We start from the raw sequence: 14,578 nt of genomic DNA, 5'->3' as shown, positions 1-14,578 counted from the left end.
TAAAATGTCCGTGCAGCGTGGAGTCAGAGCACGTTAAACCCACAGGATGTCCTCTGAAACCCTGACACGGCGTCAGCAGAGTGATTTATTGTTTGTTGCACTGCGAGGTTTGGGGAGTCAAAAACAGACCCTGCAGTCAACCTGGACTCAGGTAGGACCAGAAAGGAAGGGACATCACCTTCAGCAGGAACAAATGTCCTTCACTCATAATATAGTTATATAAAGCTGTAACCAAAACTATGAGTTAAAGAGTAATCAGCTCCACAAATAAACATGTAACAGAATTTAACAAGAAACAAAATAATAATAATAATAAATTGCCCTATTTTATTATTTTTAGCATAATATAAAATAATTATAGATTATTATATTATAAAATTATAACATAATATTATAAAATATTAGGAAAATCTCCAGTTTTCTAATAAGCAGAAAACTAGACTTTGGTTGCAAAAGCATATCTCTAATATAACATAAAATAACATAGGATACTTGGCTTTTAATCATAAAAATCCAACAATTATTTTTTTCAAGCTTTATTTTACTCTTTGCATGTTTCTACCGTCTTGTGTAAAAAACCTACAACGATGATTCATTTAAAATGTATTAAAACCATCATGGCCTCCATTTCCTGCAGATAAGACCAAAAAGTTAATATCACACTTCCTTAATTCTTATGCAATCTATATAACCAGGTCTCACCTAACAGGTGAGCTGCAGTTATAAACTTTATGACCTAAATTTCTCATTCATGTTTTCAGCTGGGCATTGTGGTTTGTTTGCTGTAGTTTTTGTTGCTTTTGCCGCCATTGAGCTCGTTTTTCTTTGAATGAACACATTATCTAATAAATAACCTAGTAAATAAATGAACTTCTCAGAATATTTTATTTAGATGACAAATACAAACCGGATTCCAAAAAAGACCATCAGTGATGCAGCTTCTGAACGGAGCGTTGATAACAACTTGGGTTATCCTTGTCCTCTCTGGTCCGGATGACATGGCGTCCCAGTGCTCCATAAAGAACTTCAAATCGTGACTCATCTGACCACAGAACAGTCGTCCATTTTGCTTCACTCCATTTTAAATGGCTCCTGGCTCAGTGCAAACAGCTGAGCTTGTGGAGCTTAGAAATGGCTTCCTCTTTGCACTGTAGAGTTTCAGCTGGCAGCAGCGGATGGCATGGTGGAATGTGTTCACTGACGATGCTTTCTGGAAGTATTCCTGAGTCCATGCTGTTATTCCCTTGACAGCGGCATTCCTGTTTGAGGTGCAGTGACGTTTAAGGGCCCAGAGATCACGAGCATCCAGTAGAGTTTTACGGTCTTGACCCTTACGCACAGCGATTGTTCCAGATTCTCAGAATCTTTTGACGATGTTATGCACGGTTGATGATGATAACTTAAAAGTCTTTGCTATTTTACGCTGGGTAACACCATTCTGGTATTGCTGCACTATCTTTCTGCGCAACAATGGTGGAATTGGTTATCCTCTACCATCTTGGCTTCAGAAAGACACTGACACTCTAAGAAGCTCTTTTTATACCCAATCATGTTGTCAATTGACCTAATTAGTGTTAATTGGTCTTCCAGCTGTTTGTTATATGTTCAATTTCCTTTTGCCAGGCACTTATTGCTACTTGTCCCAACTTTTTTTGGATTTGTAGACACTGTGAAATTTTGAATCAACATATTTTTCCTTTAAAATGTTACATTTACTCATATTTAACTTTTGAACCGCCATCTATGTTCTATTACGAATAAAATGTTGACATTGGCCATTTCCACATCATTGTATTCAGTTTTTATTCACAATTTGTTTAGTGTCCCAACATTTTTGGAATCCGGTTTGTATTTGATTAACAGTTTGGTCAGGTAGTTTACACTAATCACAAACTACTGCTCATATTTCTGTAAATAAGGGAAACTTCAGCAGGAGCTCATAATCAATGAAACATTAATTAGTAATCAGTCTCACATGTATCCCTGGCTCATCTCATAATCAGTTACTGACTGATATTGGCCTTTTTAATTTAATGAGATCATCCTGATAAGCCAATGATCAGTTCATAATTCCTAATTAGTTTCTGTGCAACAAAAATTGTTTTTCTGGCCCTTATTTGTAAGATGTTACCAAAATGTGGTAATTTTTATTACCTTTCAGAAGTAAGGAACGTTTTATTCCTTACTTCATAAACACTCGGCTTGTTGGACTGATCTGAATTGGAATGAGAATAATTTTAATTTCCTTGGGGAAATATTTGTCCACGTCAACTATTGTTCCCTGCATAAGCAGCTTAATGAAATATTAATACCATCTTACCTCAGATTTGTGTCTGAACAGGTTGCTCAGGTTGTTTATGATCCCGTCCACGAGGATTTTACCCGAAGTTTGAACATTGTCCTAAAAATAACAGAGCAAAACATCAAGGTGAATATAATGTAAACTGTAAAGTTTTATGCAACAAACAAAAGGTGATCAAAAGAAACCATTTGCTTTAATTGTTATTTTCTACGTCTCATGTTGCTTTCAGTTTCTCTCATAATGTAACCGAATGAGTAACCATTTCAGAACATATTTTGTTCCGTTATGCTGCAAGCACTAAAGTTTGAACAGTGTCCTTGGTACTCTGAATAAAATTTGAAAATTAAAAAAAAATACAAAGATTTCTCTCATTTAAATCAGTGGAGACAAATATTTCTGGGTTGTCCGACCACCAACATTGACAAGTTATGCAACTTTTAAAAGAAAAATAACAGAACTATGTGAATTCAAGGCGTAGTCAAAGGAAAATAGTTTAAGGATTACTTTAACTAGACCGATGTTTGGGATCTGTAACCTGGTAAATCTATATAGAAATGGAAAGAGGTGAAAACATCCAGCATATCTGCCTCCCAGCAAAGGTTACAATTTGTTTTTGTTTTGAATTTTTTCCTGAAATTTTATTTCTAAAACTTTCAGACTCTGGTTTTGAAGTGGTCCTCATTTCTATTCCATGTTAGTTTTTTATTTAATTATTTATACAAAACTTACAGCTTCAACTTGATTTGAAACTTTCTCTGTGCCACATCAACACTGTCTCATTTTAAAACCAAATGTCGGTAGTTCTTCTCCACCGAAAACACCCAGTCACTTTCAGTGAGGTGTTACACAAGACGCCTGTTTACTGGCCTGCTTCAAAGAACTGACAACAACTGAGGAAAAGGGAAACCAGAAAAAGTCTGCAGCAGGGGGAACATACATTGCTTGTGCTGGATAAAAGCGAAACAGAGTCCATGTCCAGCCTGAGGGCCTGTGGAGGTTCTCTGAAGCCCAGCTGGTCCAGTTTCTCCTTTAGAAGAAGTCTTTGAACCTCCAGTTTGGCTTTTATACCCTGAGACAGAGCAACCTGCTGTCTGCACTCCTCCATTGCATGTCTCTTGCTGAACTGATAAACCCTGAGGAGAGAAAACATAAATTATTATTATTTTTTTTATTATTTAGTGCATCCTGAAGTTTACTACCTGCACCTCAGTCAGCTGTGATGGTCCATGAAACTAATTAGAAACATGCACAACAGCCACAGGTTTCAGGCCACAAAAACATCCTGAGTTGCACGTAGGTGTTGCTTTTGATCGCTGAGGTTGTTTGTGTTGTGAAATTCTTGAGGGGCTTCCGGAAAACAAGTTTCTGGATTTTAATGAAATTTCTCAATTTGATATAAAAGTTGGGAAAATTACGTTGAGCAGAACAACTTCAGATCAAACATTTTAGAAAAATCTATAATTTAATTTGACTAAAAAACAAAATTAAGCACTTTATGTGTTTATCTGTCTTTATTGTTGGTCGACAGCTCAACCTGAAATATCTCCTATCTGCATCCGTCCTGGGGATGCTGATGCCAGAATGGTTATTTTCAGCAGCTGTTGATCTGATTTCAGCAGCTGCAGCGAAGTGATTTGTGTTGGTCTGTGTGGTGAGCAAAGCTACCGGTTAACAGTTTAGCCAGAGATTTCGTCTTGTCTTTTATGATAATCATGGGCCTATAGACATGTCATTTCAAAGATACATCTGCCTACTTCCTGATCAGCTTGTGGCTCAACCTTAGTTGAAGGCTTCCATTGGTGTGCTTTAAATAGGACCTAAAAGCCATTTCCTGGTTTTATGGTATCTGGAAAATTAGCTCTTCAAAAACCTCCAGATTGTTAAATAACTGTTACCCAGCAACCCCCGCTGAACCCAGCCCCATCACCTGGCAAAGCCACAGGACGTTTGGTCAGCTGGTTTTACCACTGTATGGACTGTACAATGGCTGCTGGATGAGACAAATGTTTTCTTGTTGGGTTACCACACAGAAATCACTTGCTACATTATTGTTGGTTGTACAGGAGGCCCCACTTCTGCTTTTCAAACATTTGTGGTTGTATAATTACGCATCTCTTTGCAACCGTTTTCAAGTGAGTGTAAACGCTGAGTTGGGGGGCGCGGTCAGCAGAGGCTTATTGGGATTTAAAGAGACAAGAGGCCATAAAACAGCTCATTCTGACTGGAGATCCAAATGGACAGAACTGATCAGACTAAAATATCATCATCTCTGAATGATTTTGTGTAAAAAATGTCATGAACATGTTTTGTATAGCACACAAACGTATCCAAACCTATTCAAGGAAGATAATGGGTCTCTTTTTAAGATGGATACGATTGTTTTCCGTTGGTTTCTAACTGACAAGAATCAGGACAAATGTGGATGGAGAATGTAAATTTAAAATTAGGAATGCTTTAATATGCAAGCTAACATCCAGAGAGGATGAAAATCGACAGACCACCAGAGAGGAAACTTTCTGAAAAGGGTTAACAGAACTGCCGAGAGCAGATCAGATAAGATTTTAGGTTTCAGATATGAATAATGTAGGTACGCCCTTTTCATGAGCCGCAGTAACTTAATGGTTGACATTCTGCTCTTCCTCTTTCTGACTGACGATCATCCAAATACACACAACCAGCAGCATCCATGCATGTTACTTCACTTCAGCTGCTAGTAAATTATTTGCCATGTGCTGAACAGTGAAGCATCTGTTAAACCAGCTCTTCCCTGAACTGTATTTCCCAGTCTTGAGGTGACATTGTTTGTGAATTGTTTCAAGAGAAATGAGCTGAACTGAATTGCTGTGGAGTCTGAAGGGGAACATTAAGCCTGACAGCTTCGAAAAGGTCACAGCAGGTCAGCTTGAAACAGCTTTTCCTGCTGGTTTACAAAATGCTTCTGTGAAAATGTCACCAGAGGGCAGCGCGACCTCCACTTACCTAAAAAACACCTTGAAAACACCATATGTGCTTCCTGGCTTTCTGTAATGATTGTCAGAGTTTTGCAGATAAACACTCTGTTTCCTCTTGTCCTTCAGGAGCTAATTAATGACTGGATCAAACCTGTGACACCTCTGGACAGGCTTGTCAACCAAGAAAAACGAGGAGACCAGGATTCATAACTCCATGCATATTACTGCCTTATTATTATTAATAAGGTGCTTGCAGCCTCTTGAGACCAGGCCGCCTATTAGCAGTCACTCAGGACTGCACACAGAGGCAACGCGGGAGCAAAATTTCAGCAATTTGCCACCAGAGCTCCCAAAGATCGTTTCCTCCATTGTGTGAACGCAGCAGCCCTGCTCTCTCTTCACCTCTGGCCTTTTTTGTCTCCGTCCACCTCGTTCTCTAGCTCCAGCTCCAGCTGCTCCACAGACGTCTGCTGAGAGCCCAGAGACCGAGCCAGGGCCAGGAGCTCCTCTTCGATCGCAGTCAGCCTAAGAGCAGAAGCACCGTGAGGGGGAAGTACAGGGAGTGTTTAAAGGACATACAGACAGAAAAGAAGAAGAGGAAGTCATTGAGATATTAACAGAGGAAACTGGGCCTTTGCTATCTCATTGTTCTCACTTGTGCTGGATCGTCTCCAAGGTGAGGTCATTCAGCTCGATCTCTTTGGGCTTCAGCTGCTCTGTGTCCTCCAGGAGGCTGCAGTCAAAGTCTACACAAACAGGGATCTCCCCGACGGACCTGAGATCAGAAACACGGACTCAACAGCTGCACTTCCATTAGAGCATCGTGACCTTTACTCTGCAAAAGTTTTGCTTCTTTGTACCGGTTCTGCTGGGTGAAGCTCTCGTACTCTCTGTGCGGATCGATGGCGATGAGGGCAGATGACATCTCCCTGTGGACATTCACCACTTCCTGCTGGAGGAGGGTGGAGATGTCAAAGTATTCCTGCAGGATCTCCTTCCTGGATGTGAAGAAGTTGGAGAGTTAATCACATTTTCCAGCCTCCTATGAATTACATTTCCTCTAGACCAGTGGTGTCAAACTCATTTTCATTTTGGGTCTAATCCAGATCATCAATGTCCTCAAAGGGCGATTGTGACAGAATGTACTGATAAAACCCATTAATAAACTGTTATCCTACTATGCATCCTTGGACAGGTTAGGATAGGCCTATGGGTTAAACATTTTCTTCACATTTTTTGCGCAAAATCAATCTTAGGTAATGAGATTTCAGTTCTGCTCCTTTCAGAATGAGATGTTTATTGCCTCTTGTCTCTGCTGACCACGCCCAACATTTACACTTTATTCACACTGCAAGCAGTTGCACAGTTATACAGCTGTACATATTTGACAAGTATTAGTGGAGCCTTCTGCACAGCCAACAAGAATGCAGCAAGTGGTTTCTGAATGGCAAGTCAACAACAAAACACTTGTCTTGATTTGATTTGATTTGACTTGATTGATAGAGTAATATTTAAGCACACACCTCTTTTGAAGGTCCTATAAAAAGCTATGGAGGGCCACATTAGGCCCTCAGGCCTTGAGTTTGACAAATGTTCTCTAAACAATTCTGTAATATTTAATTAGTGAAAGTAAATAGCCTTGAAAAAGTATTATTTACCACATTTATCATTGTAATTCAACCACATGCAGCTGTTTAGATTGACAACATGAATGAAAGCATGCTTGTAAAGTGGGGAAAAAATGATACACATTAATCCAGAATTGATCTTCAAATAAAAATGTCAAGTGAGGTTTGCATTTGTATTCAGCCCCTTGGAGTCAATATATCTACTTTTTGCTGCCTCATCTCATGTCTCCAACTTTCCACATTAAGAGTTTTTTTTTTTTTATCAACTTTCAAGTCTTGCACAGATTCTCATAAGTGTGGCTCTCCTGCTGAAAGTGAACCTCGCAGAACAGCTGAGCTGATACAAGATTTAATTACACACATATGGCCAGCATTTACTAATTGAGTGATTTCTGAAGGGAAGTGGTTTCACCGGTTTCTATGTAGGGACCTGACGGTAACAGAGGCCCAATACAAACGGAGGCGAAGAAACATAAAACGCCAGAGGAGAACGAAAACCTGCAAATGTAGCTACTTTGAGAAATATTCATTTGTGAGACAGGTTTGATTGCTTGCATGATAATATTTAGATCTCATTCATTTCTTATATAAAAATCTGGTAATATGATGTATAGCAGAAGAAAAATGAAATAAACTGTTTCACAAATACAACCGCCCCCAAAGGTCAAACTCCGAGCATCCTTCCATGTTTTAACTGACCGAAGGGTGCCTCTCAGGTTCAAAGCATCCTCTGACGTAAATGACGTCCATTCAGGAATCCATGCCTTATTGAGTTTTATGAAAAGGGTTAAACGCTTTTGAAAGGGGCCACAGTTTTTCCCATTTTCACCAAAGCCTCTCAGAAGTGATCATACGGGTGTCTGCATCCTGAAGCCTCTCATCTGTCAAAGCAAACTGGAAACTCCTGAGCAGCTGGTCGTGTGTCAGAGCTGCGACTTTCTTCTTTTTACAGCTTCGGTCTGATTTGACTTCGGCCTTTTTCATTAATAATAATGAAAGGAAAAAAGGGGGTTCTTTCAGCACTTCATTTTTCAGTCTAAAATAATTAATAACATCAATAATTTGGGGAAAATTATGTGCTTTTTAGCAGACATCTTTTTGATGTTTTGACTCTTAATCATGTTTGATATGTGCAATATCGCTTTTGGCACCAGTCATGCATAAAATACCCAACAGGTTTGGACATATATTGGTCCAAACCTGTTGGGTGAAGCTCCACCCTCTGAGCTTCACCCATTTTTTTTTTTATTGTGTGTAAGTTGTGTTTTCCTTTTGTTTTATTGTTTTACATAATTTTATGTCCAGTGTCTTATGTATTAAGGTTAGCATCAACCTGCTGAGTGCCGAGGGACAAACAGATAGAAACCTTGGGTTATAATCCAGCATGTTTACAAATATTGTGTTTTTGTTCATTAATATGCTCCATTCCTGCTTAAATGCATAAATAAATCTGAAATATGAGCCTCGAACCTATAAGTGTAGAACACGTGTCTAACTCAAGGCCCAATGGGCCCAATCTGGCCCACTGTAGCTTTTTATCTGACCCTCTAGACTCCAACTTACATCAATAATCTCCTCCACTGTTTAGTAAATCCACAAAATCAAATATTTTTTCTGATTTTATTGTATTTTTTTTCTCAAAATTGGCCACAAACATTGTGCTTAAGGGATTGCTTTACTTGACGTAAAGTTGTAGAAGTTGATCGATGTAAATAATAAAAAGTCACATTTAACGTCTTACATTAGTGCAAATATTGTAAAAAAGGAAAAATCCATACAAATATTTCTAAATAAACACCACAAAATCTGTGATTTTAATAAAAAAAAATCACAAAAACAATCAAGAAATTCTGAATGGACTGAAAAGTTCTTCAGTCATTATTTCATTTTAAGGAACACTTATTGAAACCAGCAGATATTTATTGATACTTGAACAGTTTTATGGGTTCTATCAATAGATTCTGACTCAACCGGCCCTTTAAGAACAATAAGATTTTTGATTGGTGTTGAACGTCCCAAACAAAAACAATCAGCATTTTTAGAGACAAATGTTTTACAGTAATATAATTTAATTTTAATCACTTCAAATTTAATCTGATTTTTGCATTTTTCTCTGTTTTGCATTAAATAGGAGTAAAACAGTTTCCTTCATATTTTTGCATAATATTTTTGCTTGCTACAAAAATATTATGTAGCAAGCAATACATAATATTGCTTGCTACAATGTGCAACAAATCACACTTTACCTGTGATTTGTTGCACAGGTAAAGTGCAACAAATCTCAATAAAATAAAATTAAAAACCATGCATACAGACAAAGAAAATTAATTATGTTAATTGATAGATAAAGTAAGTAGAAAATTGGTGGAGATCTTTGTCTTTTGAGTGTTGCAGTTACAAACAAACCATTTTTCATGCTTTTAGCACCAACTTTATCTGCACTTTACTCTTCACCAACAATGAAGCAACAACATTTTCATCAATAACCGCAGCTTGAAGTGAAGCTTTTTTCTGCTTTGTTTTGTTTTTTCAGTTTTTTTCTTTGTAACAATCTAACACACGTCAATCTCTCTAGCTCTTTCTTGTTGATGTTTCTTGAAATCTTACATGTTTTTCCTCTTCACTTATTTAAAGATTTGATTTGAAGTCTTTTATTCACTTTGAATTGTTGATTTTTCTGTTCTCAAACTGAGGCTTTTTCTATCAAACCAGCTGCAGAAAAACAAAGTAAAGCTTCAACTGCATAAATAATTCATAGTAATTTCTTTTTGTTGAAACTAAGTGAGAAATAGCGATAAACCAGACATTTGACGTTTCACTCAGAGATGAGGAGGAGCCACTGCTGCGGCAGTCAGTTGGTTGAGTTATGATTCCAAAACTGCTGAAATTTCCCATCATGCTATTCCTGTGGTAAAATGCGAGAGAAACCGCTGGAAGAACCTCAGTTTTCTCCAGCCTGCCCTTCCTAATTGAACATATATCACTTATAATAATACAACTGAAAATGTACCAATATGGATGTACGAAATTATTTCCTGTTGAAAAAACCATGGACAGTAATAATGTGGAGACTACAAGAAGAGCCAGCAAGTAAACATTAAGAACCCAGACAGCGACACAGAGCATTAACCCGCTAACATTAGCTTGACACATTTGGGTTTGTCTATAAAAACAAGAATAGCAAAAATGTGTAATGTTTAAAAAACAATTACTAAGTTTAGTGTTAACCCAATATTTTTACTTGAATCCATGTATCACAATCAAAGAAAACCAATCAATAACAAGATACCACTAATACTTTATCATTTTAACAACAGTGGAAATTGTGTTCCTTTGTATTTCAAATAAAAGCAATTAGATTCTGTGAAACGTACTGAAGTTAAATCTAAAGGTGTATGTGGAGCCACATGTATGTTTTCTTTCAGGAACTTTGAGACTTTAAGCTTTGTCCTCATCTGACCTCACGTGCTTCTGAAGGGAAGTGGCACCTTCATGTCTGCTGGCTGATCAAAAAATAATGCCACCTTAATCCAACTCCAGCCTGGTTACATTAGCAACCCATTAAATGTGGAGTCCACTTAAAAATGACTTTAGATTTTAATCAACTGCACATCAAGTTCCAGCTCATGTGTCTGACCTTTGACCCTGGTGCCGACCCGAGGTTTCCCTCTGTCCAAACCAGCTGTTTGAGGTGGAAAGGTTGTCTGGTGATTTACTCAGGAGCAAAAGATTATGAAACCAGTCAGAGTGGATCAGAGTTAGATTCACTTTAAGCCATATTTTAATCAGCTTTGACTTGATTCGAGGAACATTGTCTCAGCTTTTGCACTGTTTTAATTTTACATCATGTTTTTGCTCTTGACACTTTTGGTTTTGCAACAAGTGTTTCACTTGTCCTTTTATTGCACACAAACTGTAGAACAGCCTTTCTGTGAGAACTAATTTCTGCTTCTGTAAAGTGAGGCGGATCAGAGAGCGGAGGATTTTACAAACCGTCTCCGTGGTCGTTTACGCGCTTCGACGCTTGGACATCGCGCAATGGCACGCAGTCTTGTTAGTTAATTTGAGCTAAGCTAAATATACCACAGAGATATTTTAAGTTTTCAGTACAAACTCTCAGGAAAGACCAGAAAATGTTAGAAGTGCCAAAAAGAAAGAAGAAAGTGATTTCTCATGAGGAAATTTGTTGTTTGTTTTACACTCTTTAAAAAGAAAAATTGCTGTTCTTCTTGTTTTTCTCATAATTTGACTCCTGTTTCCTGATCTGCAGTGTTTTTGGCGCCACTACCTGACTGAGGTTAATATTTTTCTGCTACAGCTCACGTCCAACACCATCATAAAAGTTATAATTGTAGAGATTCCTGGCAGATGACAAACGTCTTGCGGGTTTTGAGTAGAGCAGACTGGGAAGCTTGAAAAAGCTACATCAGGTAACATACTGACTACAACTTTACAGAACCCAACTTTATAAACTTTGAATATCCTTTTAATTGATGCATGAATAAATATGTTTAAGAGTTTATTATTGGTGATTAAACAATTTGAAAATATTAGGCAAATGTTCATACAGTGCTAAGAATAAATAATAAAACTGATTTCAGCTTTTTTTCCTCTGAGAGTGAATACAAATCAAATCATCAGAGATTATGCTTTATTTTGTTTTGTTTTATTTTATTTTTTGTAATTTTTTTATTGCTAATTTGAAAGGGAATGCCTTCATACCAGACTATATGATGCAAATATAACCTTAACTAATTTGCAACATTTGTCCTTAGAAGTTGTTTAAAATGAAAAGTTAAGTTCAACAGTAAATCAAATAAAATAATGAAAAGTGGATATAAAATGATGTATTTAAAACTACCGAATCAAAACAATGACAAATTGTTTTGATTCGGTAGTTTTAAATACATTGTTTTATATCTATTTTTCATCATCTGTTAATCTTATACATAAATATTTCCACTGCATTTAAATGAAAGTTTGTTGAGATTTTAAATATATGTCTCTAATTTTGTTTAAACCTCTCTCACACATGTGCGCGTGCACGCACACACGCACACACACACACACACCCACACACACACACACACACCCCCACACACGCACACACACGCACACACACACACGCACACACACACACACACACACACACACGCACACACACACACACACACACACACACACACACGCACACACACACACACACACACACACACCCACGCAGACTGTGTTGAGTGCAGTCTTACAGGATGAGCACCATCTCCTGCTGCAGCGTCTGCAGCGCGCTCAGCAGAGCCGGCTGCATCTGGCTGTAGTGATGCTGATGGTAAACCTGAGCCGCTTGCACCGACAGCACATACTCATTGTGGAGCTCGTGCAACTTAAGGGAAGCCTTTATATAGCGCTCCCTGTTCTTTTCTCGCTCCTTATCTGCATAAAGAAGAAGAAAGTACAAGGTGTGTCTGAAACTGATCCTATTTACAGAAGTAAAAACCCTCAGAGTTCTCACCTTTGCTCATGTCCTGGTACTTCCTCCTTGCCAGAGCTGCGTCTTTAACCGCCTGCCTGTAGCTGCTCTTCAGCCTCTCCAGCTCTGTGTGGGTCACCTATGCAACCATAATAAAGCATTTTTGAATTCATACATGACAACATAAATTATGACTCTGACAAGATGTTTTTTTTTTGTTTTTTTTTTCGTCTCCTACCAAAGGTCTTCCCTCAAAGCACGAGATGCAAGTGAGCTGGAACAAGAAAACAAATTGCTTCACGGACACTGAAGAAGCCAAATCAATTCAGAAACTGACAGCAAACCAATGCAGAGGCTCTTGAACGTGTAATGTGTTCTCTCCCTTTGGTCAAACACAAAATCAGTCAGCAGCAGCGTTTCAGTTTTACTGCCTCTGTCTGCCTCTACACTGCCTACAACTCCACAGTTCTCATTACAACAACAAGGTTCAATGCATTTACTGGGATTTCCCGTGATTGACACACACTAGTGTCTTATTACGAAGTGGAAGAAAAGCACAGAAAGTCTTCGAAATGTTTGGTGAAACTCTTAAGGTGTTCTGAATTTGTATCTTCCCCCTTTCACTTTGTTCATTTAAACAAAATCCAGTGTAACAACATGCTTTGGCATTGAGAAACGTATTACTAGCAGAAAAGTAAGGTATTGGTAATTTGCAAATGTGTGGGGAAAATTAAGCTAAGATTTAAAAGTGTGTGATATAAAGGAAGCAAAACACACCATCTCTAAGATGAAACATGGCTTCATATTGTGAGGATGATTTTCTTCAGAAGCTGGTCAAAGTTCATGACTAGATAGTTCAGATTACGGAAGAAAGTTTGTTAGAAGTAGAAACTGGAATAGGATGAAGGTTAACCTCTGAAACAGTTTGACTGCATTTCTCAGATTTTGTTTTAATATATAAAAAAAGGAAAACCATGAATCCTATATACCTCCACATAGCAGGTATAAACTGCTGTTCGTTCGTCTGCGGTAGAAAATTCCAATAAATAATTTACATTTTGTTGTGTTAATGTGAAAACGCCAACATTTATTAATAGCTTTTGGAGGCGTCAGAAAAGTTGTAAAATGACATAGTGAATATAGCCGGGTGTCAAAATAAGTGTCACGCACACCATTGTATGTCTCATCCTTTTATTGCTTTTACAAATCAGTCATGATCAACAAAGTTTGGCTTTTTGACAAAATAAAAATTCAAAAATAACAGTTAATATGAAAAATTGATTTCTACAAAATAAGTGACTGCATAATTTACTTCCTTCCCACCAGCATTCAGTAGATTCACGTTGAGCTGCGACCACAACATGGAGTCTGAGTGAGCCGCTTTCAACTGGGGTTACACATCTGGAGACTTTACTCCATTCTTTCTTGCTAACCTCTTCAAGCTCTGACAGATCACATAGGAATCAGATACTTTTCAAGTGCTGTCACAAATTCTCTTTGAGATTGCGGTCTGGGCTTTGACTGGGCCACTCCAGAACATCCACCTTGCTGTCTTCAAACCAATAAATGTTCTCTAACTCTAGCAGATGGAAACAAATTCCTCCAGTATTTCTCTATGTTTGTAACACTGAATTTTACCTTCTACCTTTACAAGCCTGTAACAAGCCTGTACCGTGCTTCATTGTGGGGATGGTGTGTTCGATGTGATTTGTTTTGTTTGATGGCCAGTGAGCTCCATTTTGGTCTCATCAGACCAAATAACTTTTTTCCACTTGACCATGGAGTCTAACTAACTGCAGTCAAATCCTGATGTAAGTTTTCTTTAAACATGTGTTTCTCATTGCTGCTCCACTTTATTTAACTTAACCGAGATTATGAAAATAGTCTTTCCATTTCTAGATGATGGATTTCAATGAATACACTGATGTTTAGTGCCTTGGATTTATTTTTTTGGTATCCATCCCCTGACTTATACTTTTCAAAAACCTTTTCTCTGACTAGCATGGAGTGTTTTTTATCTTTCTGCTATAATGGTAGCATAAGGGAATGAATGAATGGACCTTCCTGTTACAGGTGTCTTTATTTCTGTTACACGTTTTGTGAGACTATTAGCACTAACTGGCTGGACCTCTGTTGAATTAACTCAGTCATTTTAAGTAGAAATCAACTTTCACTTTGACGTTAACATAGCTTTTTGTAAACGTTTTGTCAAATTTTGTTGATCATGACT

At 37.9% G+C, this 14,578-nt stretch overlaps 1 protein-coding gene across 1 annotated transcript in view; it reads right to left on the bottom strand.

The window, feature by feature from the left end:
* fes (FES proto-oncogene, tyrosine kinase) overlaps positions 1–14,578 on the bottom strand; it is a 33,355-nt gene that overhangs the window by 13,491 nt on the left and 5,286 nt on the right. Inside the window, exons 3-9 of the mRNA XM_008405442.3 lie at positions 12,391–12,487; positions 12,128–12,311; positions 6,114–6,251; positions 5,909–6,028; positions 5,656–5,778; positions 3,240–3,435; positions 2,321–2,401 (exon numbers count right to left, since the gene is read on the bottom strand). Coding sequence (XP_008403664.2) covers positions 2,321–2,401; positions 3,240–3,435; positions 5,656–5,778; positions 5,909–6,028; positions 6,114–6,251; positions 12,128–12,311; positions 12,391–12,487 — 939 coding nt within the window. The remainder of the gene's footprint in view (positions 1–2,320; positions 2,402–3,239; positions 3,436–5,655; positions 5,779–5,908; positions 6,029–6,113; positions 6,252–12,127; positions 12,312–12,390; positions 12,488–14,578) is intronic.

This window comes from Poecilia reticulata, chromosome 3 (assembly GCF_904066995.2).
Source record: "Poecilia reticulata chromosome 3, P_reticulata-male-v2, whole genome shotgun sequence".
In the NCBI taxonomy this organism is placed as follows: Eukaryota; Metazoa; Chordata; class Actinopteri; order Cyprinodontiformes; family Poeciliidae; genus Poecilia; species Poecilia reticulata.
The sequence above is the reverse complement of the archived record's forward strand: the minus strand, read 5'-3'. Positions and strand labels throughout refer to the sequence as shown.